This window comes from Callithrix jacchus, chromosome 8, assembly GCF_049354715.1.
Source record: "Callithrix jacchus isolate 240 chromosome 8, calJac240_pri, whole genome shotgun sequence".
Taxonomy (NCBI): domain Eukaryota; kingdom Metazoa; phylum Chordata; class Mammalia; order Primates; family Cebidae; genus Callithrix; species Callithrix jacchus.
Window position 1 is genome coordinate 51,879,285 of NC_133509.1, and position 24,007 is coordinate 51,903,291.

Below are 24,007 nucleotides of genomic sequence, written 5' to 3' on the forward strand. Positions count from 1 at the left end.
TGAAACCCCGTCTCTACTAAAAATACAAAAATTAGCTGGGCATGGTGGTGCGTGCCTGTAGTCCCAGCTACTCAGGAGGCTGAGGCAGGAGAATTGCTTGAACCCAGGATGCGGAGGTTGCGGTGAGCTGAGATCGCACCATTGCACTCCAGCCTGGGTAACAAGAGTGAAACTCTGTTTCAGAAAAAAAAAAAAAAAAAGGGATGATGGATGCAAAGAGACAACACGAGGATCAACTAGCATCTGCAAAGAGAAATATGAACCTGCAAGGACAGACCTCTCACTACCTCCACAGATATGCTAATGCCCTCCACTTAGTCATGAAGCTAATTATGTTCCTGGCCAAGGTCTTAGAGAATCTGAAGGAGAACATCTGGCAGAAGTTGAAGGAACTGTGGGCTGGATGTTGCCCAAGGCCAGCAAGGTGAGTCAGCAGATTGCAACAACATGGGTGAGCTGGGATGGGTGCCTGCACTCTGCTCAGACATTTCAAGTGTAAAAACAAGCTACTGCTTTGTTCTTACTTTTCAAATACCATGCAAAATGCCTCCTATGAGGCCTGAGTCAGGTAGCAAAGGAAATTCTTGAAAAAAAAAAATCCCACTTTAGCTGAACTGACACAATACAAACCCTCCACACCCCTTCAACTAACTCCAACATGGCAGCAGAATTCATTTAAAAATACAAATCAGGCTGGACACAATCACTCAAGCCTGTAATCTCAGAGCTCTGGAAGGCCAAGACGGGAGGGTCACTTGAGGCCAGCAGTTCAAGACCAGCTTGTGCCACGTAGCAAAACCCGATCTCTATAAAAAATTTAAAAACTACCATGTGTTGTCAGCATGTGCCTATAGTCTTAGAAACTCAGAGGCAGAGGCAAGAGGATCACCTGAGCTCAGAAGCTGGAGGCTGCAGTGAGCTATAATTACGCCACTGTACTCTAGCCTGAACAACAGAGCAAGACCCTGTTGCTAAAAAAAAATATATATATATATATATATATATATACACACACACACACACACACACACAATCAGACCACTTTTCTTTCCCAAAGTCTTCCAAATCCTTCCCATTGCATCTAGAATAAAATTCAAACTCTTTCTATAGTTTGCAAGGTTGCATAGGATCTGACCCCTACCACTTCTTGGATCTTTTTGCATTTTGTAATACTTCCTCCTTGCTCACCATTCCTGAGCCACTGGCCTTCTTTCTTTCTTTTCTTTCTTTCTTTCTTTCTTTCTTTCTTTCTTTCTTTCTTTCTTTCTTTCTTTCTTTCTTTCTTTCTCTTTCTTTCTTTCTTTCTTTCTTTCTTTCTTTCTTTCTTTCTTTCTTTCTTTCTTTCTTTCTTCTTTTTTTTCTTTCTTTTTTTAAAGGAAGGGTTTCACCATGTTGGTCAGGCTGGTCTTGAACTCCCAACCTCAGGTGATCTGCCCGCCTTGGCCTCCAAAGTGCTTGGATTACAGGTGTGAGCCACCACGCCTGGCCTCTTTTTTTTTTTTTTTTTTTGAGATGGAGTGTTGCTTTGTCACCCAGGCTGGAGTGCAATGGTGCAATCTTGGTTCACTGCAACCTCTGCCTCCTGGATTCAAGTGATTCTCCTGCCTTAGCCTCCCGAGTAGTTGGGATTACAGGCACCTGCCATCATGCCCAGTTAATTTATTTTTTGTATTTTTATAGAGACGGGGTTTCACCATGTTGGCCAGGCTGGTTTTGAATTCCTGACCTCAGGTGATCCGCCCACCTTGGCCTCCCAAAGTGCTGGGATTACAGGTGTGCCTGGCCACCCATTGGTATTCTACCTGTTCCTCCCTGAGGTGATTCCTGCCCGAGAGCCTTTGCACCAGCTGTTAAATCTGCCTGTAACTTTCTTCCCATTGATTGATATTCAGGTCACCAGGTTTTTCTTTTTATTCAGATTTCAGCTTAAATATCATCTCCTCAGAGACCTTCCTCCCTGACCACTTAATCTAAAGAAGCCAACCATACCTCAGTATTCTCTTACATCACCCTGTCTGAATAGTTCTTTTCACCACCAGAAATTATCTTATTTATTGTTTGCTTGTTTATTTTCTCTTTCCCACCACCATCACTATCGGAATGTAGGCTCGATAAGAACAGCATTTTCTCATTTCTCTGCCTGGCACATGATAGTGCTCAATAAGTGTTTGTTGAGGGAATTATAAACCAAAAACAAAATTCTAAGCCTCCCATAGATCCCTCATCTCAGCCAAGAGCATTCCAAAGTTATCTTGCAAAACTAGCTAAGGCTATGATAGGAAGCAGGAGTTGAACATGCCTCATTATACTCTCCTCCCTTTGGAATTCAGGGACAGCTGACCAGTGTTAACATTAAAACAGAGACCTTAAGACTGACAAAACAGACTGTAGTAGTCAGATACCAACATGACAGATGGTAGGTCCTGAAAGGAATAGAAGCATTTTACCCCCAAATATGTTTCTTTGATGTATTTTGAAATGATCCTACAAAGCTGTCTCTTATGGGGGAAATCTACATTCTGTAGAGTATCCACTTCCTTTTCTAGGTCTTTTCCCTGATCCAGGAGACAATTAACTAAGAGTATGACACCTTTTTAAGTCTGATAAGAAACACGCCTGTAATCCCAGTACTTTGGGAGGCCAAGGCGGGTGGATCATGAGGTCAAGAGATTGAGACCATCCTGGTCAACATGGTGAAACCCCGTCTCTGATGGATGATGGACCCTTTTCTAATGAGCCTCCTCAATAAGAGAGAGATTCTTATTGTGAAGATCTGACATAGGGTCGGCTGAGGAAGAGAATCAGCTGATCCTCGTCATCTGCCACGTAATCATTTTCTTAGAAGTTGGCTCAGCCAGATTTAACCAAATGTAACTCCCACATTGAGTTTATCTATATTGAAAATCACTTATATTGGCCTATATTTGGAACAGTAATAATCTTTTGTTTTTAATAAGTTCTTACTACAAATTTTAAACAGTAGAAATTGGTTATTTGGGTAATGTTTTATTAAACTAGTAACAGATAGTACACATTTTATTACAGATTCCCCTGAGGAGGAGTTTTTAATTGTATTTGCTAGAAAATCAGGATGTAAGAAACTAAAATATGTAAAAGAGCTTCAGCCTTCTTATACAAATCATGTATACAGACAGCCTAGTTGACTGTCCTGTCTGCCACACTCAAGGTTCTCATTTTGTAGTCTCTTCCCTCTTTGTGACTATTCCTTAGCCCTATAGATTTCTAGTACTGCCCAGGAAATCTAATTTCAATACATTTATCCTAGGTTTCATGACAGTTTTTAAAGATTGGGATAAATATGTACTTATTTGCTAATGTATTATCTTTTTCAACCTAAATTTATGTGCAAAGGTTAAATATGTAACTGTTACTATACTTAGCACTCAATAAAGCTGTGTCATTTACAGTTACTGATTCAGTTTGAAATGTAGAATGAAAAAACTTCAATAAAATGTATGAAACAACTAGTAGCATTATAAAATAAAAAAATAAAAAAAAGAAAGCCCTTCTCTACTAAAAATACAAAAAATTAGCTGGGCATGGTGGTGCGCGCCTGTAGTCTCAGCTACTCAGGAGACTGAGGCAGGAAAATTGCGTGAACCCAGGAGGCGGAGGTTGTGGTGAGCCGAGATCATGCCATTGTGCCATTGTATTCCAGCCTGGGTAACAAGAACGAAACTCCGTCTCAAAAAAAAAAGAAACATCTACAACAAGCTTGTCCAACCCACACCCCAAAACAGCTATGAATGTGACCCAACACAAATTTGTAAACCTTCTTAAAACATTCTGAGATTTCTTTGCAATTTTTATTTTTATTTACTTTTTTTTTGAGATGGAGCCTTGTCACCTAGGCTGAAGTGCAGTGACACCACCTCGGCTCACTGCAAACTCTGCCTCCCAGGTTCAAGCGATTCTCCTGCCTCAGCCTCCTGAGTAGCTGGGATTACAGGCGCTCGCCACCATACCTGGCTAATTTTTTGTGTTTTTAGTAGAGATGGGGTTGTGTCAGCCACGCTGGTCTCGGACTCCTAACTTCAAGCAATCCGCCTGCCTCAGCCTCCCAAAGTGCTGGGATTACAGGCATAAGCCACTGCGCTGGGCCTTGCAAATTTTTTTTAGTATATTTTATGTGTGGCCCAAGGTTGAGGCTACAGTAAGCTATGATTGCACCACTGTACTCCAGCCTGGGCGACAGAGCAGAACCCTGTCTCAACAAAAGAATAAAATAAAGTAACAGAAATTTATTCTCTTATGTTCTGAAAGCTAAAATCTAGAACTAGGCATTAGCAAGGCCATATTCCCTATGACGTCTCTAAGAATTATTTCTTGACTCTTCAACTTCTGGTGGCCCCAAGAATTCCTTTGATTTGTGGCAGCATAACTCCAATCTCTGCCTGTCTTCACATGGCCTTCTTCTCTGTGTGCCTGTTTTTCTCCCTCTTTCCTGTTCTTATAAGTGATAGAGACAGGAGGCAGGGAAAATCTCGATGGAAGAGGGTGGGTCCCCAGCAAGGGCCCCACCCTCAAGCCTGGCACCATGGCCCAAAATGAGAATATATATCCTTGTTTTCGCACTCAAATGTTGCGTTTTCCAAAACCACCCATGGTCTGCCCCACCTCCCGTCCTGTGCCTATAAAATCCCCAGAACTCAGCTGGCAGAGAGGAGAAGCAGCTGGATGTCAGAGACTACAATTGGTTGGTGAGAAGTGGCTTGACTTCAGAGGGACAGCTTGATGGCACAACTTTGGAGAGGAGTCCCGCCGGGGACAGTGGACTCCAGGAGAAGACTACCTTCCTGCTCTGTCCCCTTTTCCGCTCCCCTTCCCACTGAGAGCTACTTTTGCCAGCAATAAAATCCCTCACATCTGGCTGGGCACAGTGGCTCATGCCTGTAATCCCAGCACTTTGGGAGGCCAAGGCACATGGATCACCTGAGGTCAGGAGTTCAAGACCAGCCTGACCATCATGGAGAAACCCCGTCTCTACTAAAAATACAAAATTAGCCAGGCGTGGTGGTGCATGCCTGTAATCCCAGCTATTTAGGAGGCTGAGGCAGGAGAATCACTTGAACCCAGGAGGCAGAGATTGTGGTGAGCCAAGAGCATGTCATTGCACTCCAGCCTGGGCAGTAAGAGTGAAACTCCATATAAAAAAAAAAAAAATTCCCCACATCTACCATCTACAAGTCATTCATGTGACCTCATTCCTTCTGGATGCCAGACAAGAATTTGGGTGCCACAAGTGCAGGTGCAAAAGGCTGTCACACTGGCCCTCCACTGAGCTGTTAACACTTAAGCTGTCCACAGACTGCAAAACTAAAAGGGCACTGAAACACTCCTTCTGCAGCTTCATAGGTCATGGGCAACCCCTTAGCCACTGCCACATGGGCTGCTTGGAGTTTTGCTCCTGCCAGTGCCCAAAAATGCTCACCTCAGCTCCTAAACCCACTCATCTGTGCTTTCCCTCCCTCGAGGGGTAGAACATGGAGAGACCAAGTTAGCGAAGTCTGCCCCTGCCAGTACTAAAGTGACCAGCTAGTTCTAGTGCCTGTGCACTCCAGTTTCTGCTGTGAAGGGGTCAGGGAAGTACCCTGCTTCGTAAGGACACCAGTCATTGGATTTACGGTTCATTCTAAAACCCAGATGATTTCACACTGAAAATCCTTAATTACATCTGCAAAGTTCCTTATCCAAATAAAGCCACATTCAAAGCTACTCAGGGTTAGGACAGAACGTATCTTTTTGAGGGACACAGGACAGTTTTCAGCTCATTAAAGGGCTGATTAAAGATTTCTATCATGCTTCCTTCTTTTACTGAGACAGGGTCCCTTACACTATAAGCCTTATAGATTAGACTCTAAACTTGAAACTGCCTATTAGGACTACTAGTGAGTGCTTTATGCCACAAGAAAGACAGACATTTTTAGGTAACGCAGAAAGAAAGATTTTTATGTTCCCCTAAAATATTAATATTACAGAGGTGTCAGTAAGGGTGTGAACAATAATAATTGAATGTTTGCCAGATCCAGAATTGGGAATTTATTTGATTGCAAACCTGTCAATGCACCCCTTAGGGTACACTGAGTACCTGAATGCTTAACAATACTTGGCAGTGTGATAAATTGCCTGGATTAGTAAGTAAAGTTTCTGACAATGTAACAGCTGGAAGGAGAAATAACCTTTGTTTTGCGTATGTGTTAACATTTAAGGCCAGGCGCATTGGCTCATGCCTGCCAGCACTTTGGGAGGCAGAGGCAGGCAGATCACGAGGTCAAGAGATCAAGACCATCCTGGCCAACATGGTGAAACCCCATCTCTACTAAAAATACAAAAATTAGTTGGGTGTGGTGCCTGTAATCCCAGCTACTCAGGAGGCTGAGGCAGGAGAATTGCTTGAACTCGGGAGGCTGAGGTTGATGTGAGCAGAGATTGCATCACTGCACTCCAGCTTGGCAACAGAGCAAGACTCCGTCTCAAAAAAAAAAAAAAAATTTAAGAGGCTTTAGAAACAAACCATTCTACATTGCTGTTGAGAAGTCATTTGGAAAAATCAGGCTTGTTGGAACAAGTTGCTATGGGAGGAACTTAACGCAAAGCATTGCCCGAGAAGCTCAAAACTTCCTATGAAAACTTGAGATATCTTCCCCACCTCCTGTTCTTAAAGAAGTCATTCAACGGGAGGAAGAGAGAAGACTGACTATTAAGAGAACTGTTCAGGCCAGCCACAGTGGCACATGCCTGTAATCCCAGCACTTTGGGAGGCCGAGGTGGGTAGATCACGAGGTCAGGAGTTCAAGACCAGCCTGGCCAACATGATGAAACCTCGTCTCTACTAAAAATACAAAAACTAGCTGGGCATGGTGGTATGTACCTGTAGTCCCAGTTATTTGGGAGGCTGAGGCAGGAGAATTGCTTAAACCCAGGAGGCAGAGGTTGCAGCGAGCCAAGATCACACCACTGCACTCCAGCCTGGGTGACAGAGAGAGACTCTGTCTCAAAGGAGAAAAAAAAGAGTTCAGTGTTAGAAGTGAAGGCACCAGTCCAGTCAGGCAGAGCTGGCAATGAGGAAGATTACCTTTAGCCACCTGTGTTCAGATTTCTAACTAATAAAGCCCTTGACCATAGATAAGTAAGTTCTTACTTTGGGTGAGAAAGCCAACAAAAAAGCCCAGAACCTTAAACAGAAATCATACCTACTAAGTATTCACCTAATTGGGAAGCCAGATCTTACACAGGAGAGATCAGTATCATCTCACATATTTACCCCTAGAATCTAGCAGACACCGGAGACAGATTTAAAGCCCACAACACTACTTTTAGATGGGGACTGATAAGGGAAAAGTTTAGTCTGTGCTGGCTTTTGTGAAGAAGGGCGTTTTTTTTTTTCAGTAGACTCTGTGAGAATAACACTATCACCGGCTTCCAGAAAGTAAGATCCAGAAACAGGAGAGGGTCACAATGTCAAGATCACCTGACTCCTTAAGCAAAAACCATAGTTCCTCCCACCTCCTTGGTTGGCTCAGACCTTTGTCTTAAGAGTCATAGTGAAAACACCTTTGCAAAAATTATAACTGAGACAATTATGACTGACCTAATCGACTCAATCTTGCTTTAAACCTCCAAGTTGTCCTTGTTCGTTCTTGGGTGTGGACCCAACAAACTTTGGGAGGAACTTAATTTATAGTTTAGCTTTGAAACAAAGACAATACGGCTCTTTCCCAAAATAAACCCCTTCCTGCCTGGGGACTAGACTGCTTTTTTTAGGACTAATAAATTAGCTACAGGATTAAAAATTATGGTTTCGGAGTCATGCAGCTGGAAGCAGCAAGATTCTGAACCACCTCAAATTGTTCCCAGGATAGCATCGCTATTGTAAAACCTATTATCTGTGCTTGACATATTTTGCAGACCCTACACTTGACGGATCAGCTGGCACCACCCAGATCAATAAACTGGCTCATCTGGTCTTGTGGCCTCCACCCATGAAATGACTCAGTATAAGAGGATGGCTTCGGCTCCCTATGATTTCATCTCTGAGCCAACCAATCAGCACTCCCGATTCACTGCCTCCTCGCCAACCAAATTATCCTTAAAAACTCTGACCCCCAAATTCTCGGGAGGCTGATTTGAGTAATAATAAAACTCTGGCCTCCTGTACAATCAGTTCTGTGTGAATTAAACTCTTTGCTACTGCAATTCCCCTGTCTTGATAAATAAGCTCTGTGTAGGCAGTGTCCAAGGTGAACCCTTTGGATGGTTACAAGAGGGTTATTCGGTGGGGCCGAGAGGTTGGTCTTGACTCTAAGGATGAAGAATTATGGTCAAACCCCTGGAGGGAGTTTTGCCTGCTTCCAGGTAACTCTGGAATCTCAGTGCTACCGAATTTGAACCAACACATGGGATGTGGAAAAGTGGGGCAGGAGTCGGGTGTGGAACAATCTAATACCTAACTAGGCCCAGAAATCCAATAAATATGATCACCAATGGAGCTTTAGAGATTTCCAGCAATCCTTTGGGTGACTGGGACTAGCCTGTGAGCTGTAGATGGTCCAACTGCCCTAAGTAAAATACAGTACAGCTGTATTGTGCTTTGTCTTCTGATCTCAACTTATCCCTCTTCCCAATCCGCCCACACCTATGCCACAATGCTCTCAGAAGTTGTGTAGCACAATGTACGAGAAGTTGCAAGTATTATTCTCAAGGAAGTACAGTATATGATGGGAAGCAGAGGGTTTTAGTCACCAAAAATCCTCTTAAGAAATAGAATTTCAGACGGCCGGGCATGGTGGCTCAAGCCTGTAATCCCAGCACTTTGGGAGGCCGAGGCGGGTGGATCACGAGGTCAAGAGATCGAGACCATCCTGGTCAACATGGTGAAACCCCGTCTCTACTAAAAGTCAAAAAATTCGCTGGGCGTGGTGGAGCGTGCCTCAGGAGGCTGAGGCGGGAGAATTGCTTGAACCCAGGAGGCGGAGGCTGCGGTGAGCCGAGATCATGCCATTGCACTCCAGCCTGGGTAACAAGAGCGAAACTCCATCCTAAAAAAAAAAAAAAAAAGAAATAGAATTTCAGCCGGGCGCAGTGGCTCACGCCTATAATCCCAGCACTTTGGGAGGCCTAGGCGGGTAGATCACGAGGTCAAGAGATCAAGACCATTCTGGTCAACAAGGTGAAACCCTGTTTCTACTAAAAAAATACAAAAATTAGCTAAGCATGGTGGTGCGCGCCTGTAGTCCCAGCTACTCAGGAGGCTGAGGCAGGAGAATTGCTTGAACCCAGAAGGTGGAGGTTGCGGCACTCCAGTCTGGGTAACAACAGCGAAACTCCGTCTCAAACAAACAAACAAAACAAAACAAAAAAAGAAATAGAATTTCTTTGTTGAAAAAATTCTTTGACAATTGCTTGAGGGTAGACACTGACACCTGAGGGGTACAGATTTGGGTGGACTATCTGCAGAAGGCTAGCAGATGGCTTTGTAGGTTGCTCCACAGAGGGAATGGGAAAAGGAGAGAGGAAAGATAAGAGATAAGATGAAACCAGGAGATGTGCGCTCCTTGCCAGCCTGTTACTTAGGGCAGCAGACATCTTTAATACCGTTAAAAGTCCATTTCAAAAGTGTCCTTCTTTAAAATATTCCAAAAAGTGTAGAAAATATGCTAAAAGTATAGACTCCTTTCAAGCACAATTATTTTGGTAACAGATGAAAGATGTATGGGATCTGAAGAGAAACCAGAGAATCAAGTACAATTATTTTGGATAAAAGATAGAAAAAGAAGAAGACAAATTTTAAAAAGAAAACATTGGCTGGGTGCTGTGGCTCATGCCTGTAATCCCAGCACTTTGGGAGGCCAAGGCGGGTGGATCACCTGAGGTCAGGAGTTTGACCAACATAGTGAAACCCCATCTCTACTAAAAATACAAAAAAAATTAGCTGGGCATGGTGGTGGGTGCCTGTAATCCCAGCTACTGGGGAGGCTGAGGCAGAACCTTCTAGAACCCAGAAGGTGGAGGTTGTGGTGAGCCAAGATCATGCCACTGCACTCCAGCATGGGCAACAAGAGCAAGACACCATCTCAAAAAAAAAAAAAATAAAATAAAACATTTGCATATAAGGACTTTCTGAGTTTCTTACTAAGAGCCTGGTGAGCAGTAGGTGTTCCAAACTATTTGCTGCATGAGTGACTCTCCTACCACTCCCCACTTTCCCAACCTGTACTTCACACTCCAGCAACTACTTGTATTTCCTGTTTGCCATGCCTTCTCTCACTGTGTGTCTTTTGTGTTTGGAATATTCTCTGCCTATCTTTCCCTTCCCCACCCTCCTCCAAAAGGACACTCTCTTGTCCACTAAACAAGTTTCTACTCATTTTTCTCCCTGCCTCCTACCATCTCTCATGGGCAAGGCAGTCTCTCATTTCCACCAGGTTTGAACTAAAAAAGTAACAGAACTAGGCGGGGCACAGTGTCTCATGCCTATAATCCCAGCACTTTGGGAGGCCGAGGCGGGTGGATCACCTGAGGTCAGGAGTTTGAGACCAGCCTGGCCAACATGATGAAACCTTGTCTCTACTAAAAATACAAAAATTAGTCAGGCATGGGAGCAGATGCCTGTAGTCCCAGCTACTCGGGAGGCTGAGGCAGGAGAATTGCTTGAACCTGGGAGGCAGAGTTTGCAGTGAGCCGAGATGGCACCATTGCTCTCCATCCTGGGTAACAGAGTGAGACTCTGTATCAAAAACAAAAAACAAAAACATAGGCCTGGCGCGGTGGCTCAAGCCTGTAATCCCAGCACTTTGGGAGGCTGAGGCAGGTGGATCATGAGGTCAAGAGATCGAGACCATCCTGGTCAACATGGTGAAACCTCGTCTCTACTAAAATTACAAAAAATTAGCTGGGCATGGTGGTGCGTGCCTGTAATCCCAGCTACTCAGGAGGCTGAGGCAGGAGAATTGCCTGAACCCAGGATGCAGAGGTTGCGGTAAGCCGAGATCACGCCATTGCACTCCAGCCTGGGTAACAAGAGCGAAACTCCGTCTCAAAAAAAAAAAAAAAAAAAACGAGAACACACCACAGAACTTCTCATTAAGGCCATCTCTGGCCATCTGCTAAAATGCCAGCATTCTCACTCCCACCCCCAAATCTTCACAGCCCTCTCCTATGCTTTTTCTTCAGTTCTTACTAATATTTAACATATTACATATTTTAACTGACTTGATTTGTTGTCTCCCTCCTTCAGTAGAATATAAAATCTATGAAGACATGGATTTTTGACTTTTTGTCTGCTCAAACTCCTGCCTAGACCAGGACTTGACATAGAATAAGTGCTTAATATACGCAGAATAGATGGATGGATGGATGGCTGATTGAAGCCGCAGCTCAGGGACCATCTGCACGCCCTAGGCAGATTTAGAAGTTCCTCCCCCTGTATCTATCTGCTCTTATCATATTTTATGAATACTTGTTTATAGGTTATTTTCTCCTCTGAGCTAAAAACTAATTTAAGGTTCAGGACCTAACTGCTCTTCATCTTTATATAATTAGAAGTGAATCTTTAGTGCTTGGTACATGATATGTCTTTTCTATTTTTATTATTATTTATTTACTTATTTTAAGACAAAGTCTTGCTCTGTCATCCAGGCTAGAGTGCAGTGGTATGAACATGGCTCACTGTGGCCTTGACCTCCTAGGCTAGAGCAATCCTCCCACCTCAGCCTCCTGAATAGCTGGGACTACAGGCACATGCCAGCATGCCTGGCTAATTTTTGTACTTTTTTGTAGATATGGGCTCTCACTATGTTGCTCAAGTTGATCTTGAACTCCTGGGCTCCAGTGATTCTTCTGACTCCCAAAGTTCTGGGATTACAGGCATGAGCTACAGTGCCCCACTGGTACATGCCATCAAATAAATGAATGATCATGATCTCATTTTACAGATGAGAAAACAAAGGTTCAGAAAGGTTAAATAACTTTTAAGGACACAACTAGTAAGCTACAGAGGTTAAGATGCTTACCCAAACATATTTCATATACCCCCTTTATTTTTCCTCGTCATACTATCTTTTTTCCTCCTGCCACCTCTGCCCTACCATGTTCTGTCTTGCCGTCACATTTTCTATTTATCCATAGTCCCATAGTCTGCCCACTACTGAGTACTAGTTCAAATTTCATGTATTCAGTGAAATCTTCCTTGATTACTCTTATTCATATTAATTTCTTTTTTTTCCCAGAAGGCTCCTGAGGTAGCTCTCAGGGTAAATGGGGGAGGTAAATGGGAGCTCTCAGGGTAAATGATACAGGGCATGTGTTGGAGAATAGCCCAGTAATGTCCTAAATGCATTCACACTCCATATTCAGACTCTCACTGCAAAGGCCAATTTGTTTTGCAGGTAATGGATAAAGAAGAAATCTCATCCTCCAGTGGTTGCCAATTTCAGGTAGTGTTCTCTCATGACATGGATATGCCTTCATAATGTGGATATACCTCCGAAGGCTGACATGGCTGATGATGGATGCAGTTTGTTTGTATTATTTGGCTGAGCTAAGTTCCCCAGGAGCAGCTGCAGAATGGAGCAGATTTACAAGGGTTATCTGGACAAACAACATCTCCACTTTGGGATTAGCATTTGGGACACCAGAAGTCTTTCCCTTCCTGTCTCCACCCCTGCTTCAACCCCTCCCAAACCTGACTCCTTCAGGGTTCCTTCATGAGAAGCAAAAGCTCATTTCCGATTCCCCATTTCCTCATGTTAATACATCCAAAACAGAGACGTTTTGCTGGCCCAACTGCTTTTATTTATTTTTTTAGTAGAGGAAAATATACCAACATTAGAAAATATTGAGTTTTGATGTTGATGATCCCCGAAAGGAATGCAAAAAGTTGCTTAGAATTAAAAAAAGTATGCCTGATATCCGCTTTCATTTCTCAAGGTGAGACAATTACAATCAGAATTTGCAAAAATCCACAATAAATTCTTCACTAATGCCTTTTGCACTTAAAATCTTTAGTAGATACCCTAGTATCTTATTCAGTGATAACTTGCCATCTTAGTCTGTAACTGTATATTTGGTCTTCAATTGTGACTACATAAAGTGCTGAAATATTTATAACTTGGGAAGCAGTAGAGAGTTATAAGTGTAGGTCTGGTATTAGACTACCTGAGTTCAAATCGCACTGCTATATCGTTTGTTAACTATGTGGCATTAAGTTCCTTAACGTCTCTGACAGCCTTGTTTTCCTCATCTTAAAATGGGATCCTATCATTTCATAAAGTTGTATTTAATATGAGTTGTATTTAATAGTTCTTTGAAAACCTGCTAGGAATTATGTCGAGCAGTTCAATTTCATTTTATCTAATTGAGAGAACAGGGCTTCGTACATTGTAGACACCAAAACACACTGAATGATTTGAGGCGGGGCCAATGAGGTCCGCAGCTGGCACGCCATTAGAGAAGTCACGAGTGGAGCTCAGTCATGTCTGCCCCCAAAGCGCCTGCGCTTGACCTCTACGTTATATTTACTTTGGCAATGTACAAAGTGCTGAGGATAGTCTAGCCCAGACGGCCCCTAATACACTGTCGTCTTCTTATCCCCGGCTCTCTACGTTAGACAGGGCTGCCCCGACTTGGCTGTGAACGCTGACTCGCCCTTTTCCAGTTGGCCCTTGCGCCCCTTAGTCCGGGATACAGCGTTTTCCTAAGCGAGGTTTAGGGGTGAGCTAGAAAATGTACCCGTCTTCATTCCTCTATTCTTTCTTCCCCGTAACGACAGGGTGAGTGGCGCTGGGGTTGGGACGCGTCTCCGGAGTCCCAGTACCCTCGGGACCGGCAGGCCGCGCGGAGGCGACAACGGCCCTGAAATTTGGAGCACTTGTTTCCAGCCGGACCGCGTCCTTAAGTACTCCGGGGCGCCGCGCATGCGCGCTCCGCCCGTTGCCGCGCCGGCCCTGCGGACGTGCGCGCGCTGCCTTCGCGGCACCTGGGCCTAAGGTGCGTGGCTCCCGGGCCCTCGCCAGCTCCAGGTGCGTGAGGAGGACTTCGGAAACCCGACTGAGAAGTGGAGCTACCCCCAGGGAGGGTCGGACTGCCTCAATTTCGCCAAGGTGCCTGGGGACCCAGAACGAGGGCTCTACAACCTCGGTTCTTGAGCTCCTTTTGCTTTCTCACTTCCCCACCTCTTGAGTGCGTCTCACGCGGAGCAGAAATCTGAGAGGAAGGCGCAGAGGGATTTGGGGATTTTTTTTTTTCCTGCTGTGGGTTGTATCACATGTGGCATTTTTATCCTGACTGCAGCCAAAGCAGCTTTTACCCTTGCCTTTCCTTTACTGGCGTGGGGTTTTGTGGTTTCTCCACTCGGCTCCACCATTAAGTAGTGCTTATTATTGGTTGTGGGCGATTAGGACGAGGACTGTGTGTCAGTGTCCTTTGTCCAGTGTAGTCCACCGGGAGGGAGAGGTGAGAGTTCAAGGCCAAGAGAATGGGCCCGGGGCTAGTGGGGGAGAAGCAGCCGCTAGAGATTATTCCCCAACTGAAAGTTGTGTGTGTTTCTCTTAGGTCTTTCATTTCTTGTTCGCTTACTTTCCTGAAATCGTCACATTGTTTTAATGGTACTACTAGTCAAGACAAGAAAATCAACAGGCTTTCAGCCTTGAGGCAACGTTGGATTTTATTGAGGTCAGTTTTTACAGTCTTCACATAGAATATTTTGTTCTTGTCAGGAGAAATTCTGGATTAAACTACTAAACAGATCTATTATTCTTTTATTTCAGTTTAACATAAGAAATATTACAGTCTCTTTTTTTAATGTTATCAACAAAAAAAGCAGTTGAAATGGGATTTGGAGTTCCATGAGTGCTTGAGGTGAGAATCCCTAACCTGACTCATAAATAGAAGATAAGATCACCACTTTGCCAGTAATGGTTCTAACAATATAGGGCTCCCAGTAAGTGCTTTTCCACGTGGTGGGAAGCAAGTGGCAATAGTTATCCAATCTAAGTGCTTACAATGGATGATTAACCATAGATCCTTTTGGTACAGGAGCTGTGGGTAGCCAGTCCCTGTTTAATCGGAGGTGGTTGTGGTGTGTGATTTTGTTTTCTTTTAGACATGTTCCACGAAAGCATTTATTAAAGGGAAGAAGAAACATACTAAAGGAATTGAATCTCGCTCCAGACCAAAATCCTCTGTGTGATCATTCAGTCCTGACATTGGACAATTACCAGGCTTTGCTTGACTGACCTCAAGGGCGAAGCTGCCCTCCCATACCAGACTCGATATGGGCCAGTGCATTGCAGTTTTCTGAAGGGGGTTGCAGTCAAGGACTCACCCTGCCCTTCCTGCTAAATAGGCAAATCCTGTGACTTCTTTCCTAGCCTAGGTACCTGCATTTGGAGGCCGTCCTAAGAAGGACCCTGCCTAAGACACTTTTCTCCATTTTTGACCCAGCTCCTTTCATTCCTAGACCTTCTCCTCCCTTTCCAATTTTAAAGTTTCATAAGAGGCAGGAGACTTTTGTCTGGGGCTCCTCTTCAGCGAGAGCATTACCTCATCTGCACAGCATCAACTGACCCTCATCCAGTGTCCTTGTGTTTAATAGACCATTGGGGAGCCAGTGCCTCTTTTTGCCGCTTGCTTGCACTGTTACAGTAAGTGAATAAAGGCATGATTACTTTTGGTTTGGCTCATTGTCCTGATTGACTACCTTGGCACCTAATTGCTGCCAAGTTCTTTGCAGTTCACTGGATTCATGACTTAATTTTAATTATCATGACTGTTGCTCTGTATCGGCAGGTTTAGAGATTTTGGAGCTTGTTCACCTGTTATTTCTTTAATTCAAGGTAGTGGAAGTGTATATTCATAGCACCAACAGTTGATTGTTGGTAAGATTGATATCTGGGTTATATGGTATATTTTACTACTATGCTGGCTTACAGTCAGATTATCTTATTTTGTGTGAATTTGTGTGGCATTTTCCATTTGGCCTGTAATTAGATGATTTTTATTTAAAATAAATATTTTGGAATAATATGGGTGAAGCAAAGAAAATCAGACACTTGCTTTCTTTAGTAATCTTTTCTCAGCCTTTGGGTCCCCGATCTTTCTGATCTTAATAGCTTACTTGGCCACTTTGAATAAAGTGGTTGATTTGTTGTATGTTCCTCTGTCCACTGTGAAGAGGCATGTTAGTAACAGCTTTTATAAACTTTTTACTTATTCCTACAGAAGTTTCCCAAAACAATATTTATCCTTGCTACATAGTATGCAATCTGATACTTTCACTCTTATTTTTATCCCCTATTTTTACTTTTTTATTTTTATTTTTTTTTGTGATGGAGTCTTGCTCTGTTGCCCAGGCTGGAGTGGAGTGGTGTGATCTTGGCTCACTGCAACTTCTGTCTCCTGGGTTCAAGCAGTTCTCCTGTCTCAGCCTCCCAAATATCTGGGATTACAGGTATGTACCACCATACTCTGCTAATTTTTGTATTTCTAATAGAGACAAGGTTTCGCCATGTTGACCAGGCTGGCCCTGAACTCCTGACCTCAGGTGATCCACCTGCCTTGGCCTCCCAAAGTGCTGGGATTACCAGCATGAGCCACCATACCAACTTCAACTCTCGTTTTAAATAACAAAGTGCTCATCATGATATGCTAAGTTGAATTCACAGTCCATTTGTCCTGCAGTTTAAAAAACACTGCAATAAAGTAACTAAAGATACTTGTTCAGAAATTTTTTTTGTTGTTTCTGATTCATGTTGCTAAAGAACCACAGTGGGTATATTTGTAATTTGGGGTTGAAGGCATCTTCTAGGAGAAGATAGTGACACCATATTTGTTGGATGTTTGCCAGATTAGCTGACGAAAGAACTCCAGACTTAACCACTCTCTGATCTAGAAGATACATTATATTGAAAGAGCCAGCATAGCTTTTTAATTTTTTTTTTTTTTTAATCTGACTCCTTTATTTAAGGGTAATGCCATAATAGAGTAATAATGAGTAGAAAATTGGCTTTTCTGATAAAAGAAAAGACAAGGGTATAAGATAGTTATGAAAGTGCTTGCTAAACTTTTGGTTTTTTTTTTTTTTTTGAGACAGAGTCTTGCTCTGTTGCCCAAGCTGGAGTGCAGTGGTGCAATCTTGGCTCACAGCAACCCCTGCCTCCCAGGTTCAAGTGATTCTCATGCTGTAGCCTCCCAAGTAGCTGGGATTACAGATGTACACCACCACGCCTGGCTAATTTTTGTATTTTTAGTAGAGACAGGGTTTCACCATGTTGTTCAGGCTGGTCTTAAACTTTTGGCCTCATGTGATCTCCTTGCCTTGGCCTCCCAAAGTGCTGGGATTATAGGTGTGAGCCACTGCACTGGGCCAGTTTTTTAAATCTTTGTATTAACTTTTAAGTCAAAATTACACTTTTATTTTATTGCCTGGTGGGTAAAGCACTCTGAACTTTCAATTACTTAGTCATAGATTGGCTATATAACTAGTTTGTCAATTTTATTACCTCTGTACTTATCTTTTTGGGAATTTCACAAAAGAATGAAAAGGAGAAATAATTTTTTTTTTCTTTTGAGATGGAGTCTCACCTGGCTGGAGTGCAATGGCGCAATCTTGGCTCACTATAACCTCCGCCTCCTAGGTTCAAGTGATTCTCCTGCCTCAGTCTCCTGAGTACCTGGGATTACAGGTGTGCACTACCATGCCTGGCTAATTTTTCTTTTTTTCTTTTTCTTTTTGCTTTTTTTTTGAGATGGAGTTTTGATCTTGTTACCCAGGCTGGAGTGCAATGGCGCGATCTCGGCTCACCGCAACCTCCGCCTTCTGGGTTCAGGCAATTCTCTTGCCTCAGCCTCCTGAGTAGCTGGGATTACAGGCACGCGCCACCATGCCCAGCTAATTTTTTGTATTTTTAGTAGAGACGGGGTTTCACCATGTTGACCAAGATGGTCTTGATCTCTTGACCTCATGAGCCATCGCGCCCGGCCCACCTGGCTAATTTTTCTATTATTAGTAGAGACGTGGGATGGGGTGTTTAACCATGTTAGCCAGGTTGGTCTCAAACTCCTGACCTCAGGTGATCCACCCACCTCAGCTTTCCAAAGTGCTCATTACAGGCGTGAGCCACCGCGCATGGCAAGAAATTTTTAAAACCCGTAAATTTAGTCAGTGGGTTTATCTCTTAGTGAGAAACCCTTTAACATGTTACTGAAAAGATAGGGATAACATTTTAAAATTTGATTAGTGTTGAGCTAACATTTAAAATTTGATCAATGTTGAGTTAGATTTATGTGTTGCTTCAGTTTTTCAACACATTCATATATACATTATCTCCATTGATTTTTTGTTTTGTTTTGTTTTTTGACGACAGTTTGTTGTAGACAGTCTAGGAGACCTTTTCCCCATTTTACGGATGAGAACTCTATTTCCTTCTTCCTACCACTAAGATCATATGATGGCAAATCCAGAACTAGAACCCAGGTCTTCTGGGAATTTTCTCCTAGTCCACACTGTCCTTGTTGGTCTAAAGATGTAATTGAGAATAAGTCATGTTAAATTTGTGGCTAAGAAATCCAACTATGATCAGCGAACGTTCTATTCTCAGAGCATATTTATAATGTGCTATAATTGAATGCAATTGTATCTTATTTTCAGTATTGTGTTTTAATTTGTTATCTTTCTAGCCCATTTTTTAAAATGATGACAGCTAAATACTGGCAAATCTGTCTAATAGGAAAATTGGAATTAAAATATCTATTTACTGTTAAGAAATTTAACCTAGTCCTCATGTAATACAGCCTCTCAATTAGAAAAATTGCTTAAAATTGTATTTTTCTTAGATGTTTCTTTTAAAGGCTCAACATATCTCTGTATAAAATTAGTTATATTATTCTAAAGTATTTAAAATGATTATTGACTTGTAAACAGTAAGTCCAGATTCTCCTTTGCCTTTAATATCTTCAGCCAAAGGACAACTTAAAATACTTCTTTTTATATGAATAAATAATTTTAAAATTAATACATTTTTATTTTTAATTTTTAGACATCTGTGGAATTTAAGAACATTATGGAGCTCATCAGAGTATATCACTGAAGAATATGATGGCTGAAAACAATTTAAAAATGCTAAAGATTCAACAGTGTGTGGTAACCAACAAACTACCTAGAAACAGGCCATATATTTGCAATATTTGCTTCAAGCACTTTGAAACACCATCAAAATTAGCTAGGCACTATCTCATTCATACTGGCCAAAAGCCATTTGAATGTGATGTGTGTCATAAAACCTTTAGACAACTAGTTCATCTGGAGAGGCATCAGCTAACTCATAATCTGCCTTTTAAATGTAGTATTTGTCAGCGCCACTTTAAAAATCTGAAGACATTTGTGAAGCACCAACAACTTCACAATGAAACCTATCAGAATAATGTTAAACAGGTCAGAAGATTGCTGGAGGCCAAGCAAGAAAAGTCAATGTATGGAGTGTATAATACTTTTACCACACAGGAAAGATGGGCATTACACTCGTGCTCTAAGTCCGATCCCACATATAGCATGAAGAGAAGAAAGAATATTCATGCATGTACGATTTGTGGCAAGATGTTTCCATCACAGTCAAAACTTGATAGGCATGTACTTATTCATACTGGTCAGAGGCCTTTTAAATGTGTCTTGTGTACTAAATCTTTTCGACAGTCAACTCACTTAAAAATCCACCAACTTACACATTCAGAAGAAAGACCTTTTCAATGTTGTTTTTGTCAAAAAGGATTTAAGGTTCAAAGCAAACTTCTGAAGCATAAACAAATCCATACTAGGAATAAGGTTTTTCGGGCTCTTTTATTAAAGAAGAGGCGTACAGAATCTCGCCCCCTGCCTAATAAGTTAAATGCAAATCAGGGTGGTTTTGAAAATGGTGAGATTGGTGAATCTGAGGAGAATAATCCACTTGATGTCCACTCAATTTATATTGTCCCTTTTCAATGTTCAAAGTGTGAAAAGTGTTTTGAATCGGAGCAGATTCTCAATGAACACAAGTGTTTTCCTGCTAGAGGTGGCAAACTTTCAAGCAGGTTCAAAAGAAGCTACAACTATAAAACCATTGTTAAAAAAATCTTGGCCAAGCTTAAACGTGCCAGGAGTAGAAGATTAGATTACTTTCGATCTGAGAAAAAAGTGTTTAAAAAGAGTTTCTTGAAAAATTGTGATCTTATTTCTGGTGAGCAGAGCTCTGAACAAACCCAGAGAACCTTTGTGGGTTCTCTTGGCAAACATGGAACACGTAAAACAATTGGCAATAGAAAGAAGAAAACATTGGCCTTGCCATTTACTTGGCAAAAGTTTCAGAGCCAAAATGTGGGAAAAAACTTGAAAGGTATCCTTACGACAGAAAACATATTAGGTATTGATAATTCAGTGAGTAAGAAGGACTTGTCAATCTGTGGTTCAACAGGTGAGGAATTCTTTAATAACTGTGAGGTACTTCAGTGCGGTTTTTCAGTTCCAAGGGAAAACATACGTACTAGACATAAGATATGTCCTTGTGACAAATGTGAGAAGGTATTTCCTTCTATATCCAAACTGAAAAGACACTATTTAATTCATACTGGACAGAGGCCTTTTGGCTGTAATATTTGTGGGAAATCTTTTAGACAGTCAGCTCACTTAAAAAGACATGAACAGACTCATAATGAAAAGAGTCCTTATGCATCTCTTTGCCAGCTAGAATTTGGAAACTTGAACAATCTTTCTAATCCAGGTAATGATAACTATAATGCTTCCCAACAATGTCAGGCTCCTGGTGTTCAAAAATACGAGGTCTCGGAGTCAGATCAAATGTCAGGAGTTAAAGCAAACTCGCAGGATTTTATTCCTGGTAGCACCGGGCAGCCCTGTCTTCCTAATGTACTTTTGGAATCAGAGCAAAGCCATCCTTTTGGCAGTTATTCAGAGAATCAGGAGAAAAATGAAGTCTTCCTGTACCGATGCAGTGTTTGTGCCAAAAGTTTCCGATCTCCGTCTAAACTGGAAAGGCACTACCTAATTCATGCAGGGCAAAAACCATTTGAATGCTCAGTTTGTGGCAAAACATTCAGACAGGCTCCTCACTGGAAGAGACATCAACTTACTCACTTTAAAGAACGGTCACGACCACGGGAGAAAGTGGTTGCCTTAGATTCGGTTATGTAAACTGTTGGCAACCACTAATAATTGTGGTCTCTGGTAATCTCATTTTTAAAGCCTGTATTTAAAATGCATCTGTATCCAAATGCCTGCATTAAATTGAATGGTTTCACAGGCATTTGCTTATCCTGCATAGTAAGAAGGTAAAATATTAATACGATGTTTAGAAACAGCCGAATGAATTTTTAGAGGCAAGAACATGATTTGATGCTATAAAGTAGGCATTTTAATACTGTAAACAAGCTTTGGCTGTATTGAAAAATATAAATCCATGATGCTGTACAAATAATTTAGTCTCATTTTTTAAAAGGAATTATTCATACCATCTCTTTTTAGATATACTCAAAAGTCTGAGATAACTCAAAAGTTAGATATACTTTTAGCTGCAGCACATAGCCCTGCTCTATTTCATTTATTTTACATTTCATGTGAAAGTTTTTGACCACGTGGCTCAAATTGCATTAGAAAGTTGGGGGTTTTTGTTTTTTCTTTGTAAATTTAAAAAACTACAGAGGCACTAACGGTGAAAATGGATGAGAAAATTATAGTATTGGTCTTTTCTAAGCTGTTTATATTTAGGATTATGATAATTTCACCTTCAGGTGATAAGGATTTTTTTTTTTTGGTCCAGTTAGTGCCATCTTTCTCAAAATAATTTAAAAGTAGACAGGCTAGGATATATCCATGTGCATTTACCTACCTTGTTTACTTACCAGGAATATTTTCCAAGTGCCATAGTCTTTTTGTTTTCCATAATGTGTATGCAGTTTTATCTTTTCAGAGGAATAATTTCAAATCATTTATTTGCTCATTAGTGATAGCAGTAGTCATAGATCTAAGACTCTATTCTAGAGATTTTCATCTCCTTAAGACTTTTATGTTTATTTTAGTAAACTTTTCTTTTTATGCCTCTTTAATGGAGTGGTCCTATTATTTAAGCCTGTTCTAAGTTTGATCAAATGGCAATGACTAGGTCTAGTTTTAGTTTTTACTTTTGCAAGAGTCTAATGCTGAAGAATTTTATTTTGATCCTTGTTATATTTTTATTTTAATTAGTAAAGTAGTCATTCCTGTAGAGGGATAAGATGCTTGTAGAGTTGTGGGTATCATTCCAAATAGAACTGTTATGTTTTGGGAAATATTCTAAACTACAAATGACTTATTTCATAATGACAAATTGTCCTTCACATTTGCCTTTGTTTATAAAATCTTCAGGAATGACATTTTCTAGCAATAAAAGGAATTAACCATTATGGTTCTAAGCTGAAAAGAGGAACATGTGGATAGTTATCCTACCACACTTAAATACAGTGGAAAATCTTCTATTGAGAATGTGGATAAATGAACAATTGTAAGTTTTGCATCGTAATCTAAGAACTTTCTTTTGGCGGGGGGGGGGGGGGGGGAGGGGGAGGTGGGGGGGTAGTAGGTGGGAGTGATCTGCTTGCTTTTGCCAGAGGTGATTTTTAAGTAACTCGGGTTTAATTTATGGAGATAAAAACATGACAATCCGAGTAAAATACCCAATGATGTATAATTGTTCCTGTTTATTACATAGATAGTAGACCTCCAACAAAAGCGGAGAATCACATGCTTTACAGAATACTCTCTTAGGTCCTTGAGATATATTCCTCCAGTGCAAACAAGATAATGGTTTACAGAATTTGCTTTACACAAAACTTCAAGGACTCATCATCTGTTACACAAAAGCAAGGAATAACTAGTTTATATTTTCCAATAATGTTCAAGTTTTTTTCCTTAATATGTCTGAATTTACTGATTTTGGTATTTTTCTAAGAAATTTATGTAATTTTATTTGAAGGAAATGTTTTACATACTCTTTTTCCCAACCTAAAGAGGGAGAGTCCTCACAGTGTTGTGCTTGTATGATTATGAGACTTTATTTGCCTAAGTGATACTACTATACTTTATTTTTGACCCATGACTTCTTAAGCTGTTTCACATTGAAAGTTGGAATATTGTAAAAATTTTGTCAAAGATGTACTGTAGTGCTATTTGAAGTACCTGTAACAAAACACAGTTGGCCCTCCATATCCATGGACTCTGCATCTGTGGATTAAACCAATTGCAGATCAAAAATATTAGGAGGAAATAATTAAAATAGTGCAAATAAAAAATACAGTATAACAGTTATTTAAATAGCATTTACATTGCATTAGGTATTAGTCTAGAGATAAAGTATACAGGAGGATGTGTGTTAATTATATGCAGATATGCTGTTTTATGTAAGGGACTTGAGTATACTTGGATTTTTGGTATCTGGGGGTGTGTGCGGTGGGGGGTGAGGCCTGGAACCAATGCCCTGTGGATACCAAGGGACAACTGTACTTATTTACCTTTATTATCATTGAAAGCTTCTTATGGAAACTTTATAGGAATGAAATATACATGTTAAGAAGATTAAACATTAGATATTAGATGGTTTGTTGCATGCTACAACTGTTAGTATTGTTAATTACTTTGGTTTTACAAAAAAAAAAATAAGTGATAAATATCTTTAAAGAGAACTAGAAGAATTTTTTGTTTGAGTGATTCCAGGCTGTAGCATGATTATTTACTGAAGTGGTTTGATTGGCTGGCTAACTTAGAATTATTGTTTCTTGTTTGGTATTGCAATAGGGCTTATAATTGTAACATAAAAATGTGTGTGTGTTTAAGGGAAGTAGGTGGTGGTTAAAACTCTTGAAATATTTTCAGAATACTTTAAAAATAAAGTTTCAAGTTATACAGTTTGGCCTTTTAAATTCTTTATTAAGGGCAAAAAAAATCACATAATATTGGAGCCAAGGT

At 41.2% G+C, this 24,007-nt stretch overlaps 1 protein-coding gene and 1 pseudogene across 10 annotated transcripts; both read left to right on the forward strand.

Moving 5' to 3' along the window:
- Positions 1-13,940: 13,940 nt before the first annotated feature.
- Positions 13,941-23,946, forward strand: ZNF770 (zinc finger protein 770). Of its 10 annotated transcripts, none has more exons than XM_054239757.2 (5): positions 13,941-14,120; positions 14,572-14,691; positions 14,787-14,877; positions 16,353-16,468; positions 19,056-23,946. In XM_054239757.2, the coding sequence occupies exon 5, from the start codon at positions 19,112-19,114 to the stop codon at positions 21,200-21,202; it is 2,091 nt and encodes a 696-aa protein (XP_054095732.1). In that variant the 5' UTR covers positions 13,941-14,120; positions 14,572-14,691; positions 14,787-14,877; positions 16,353-16,468; positions 19,056-19,111; the 3' UTR covers positions 21,203-23,946. The 10 variants fall into 10 exon arrangements, 9 of the variants coding, with proteins under 9 accessions (XP_054095732.1, XP_009003847.1, XP_054095733.1 ...); XM_009005599.5 differs by having other exon boundaries at positions 16,371-16,468; XM_054239758.2 differs by having other exon boundaries at positions 13,941-14,039; positions 16,371-16,468.
- Positions 22,259-23,628, forward strand: LOC144577230 (uncharacterized; annotated as a pseudogene).
- Positions 23,947-24,007: the final 61 nt, after the last annotated feature.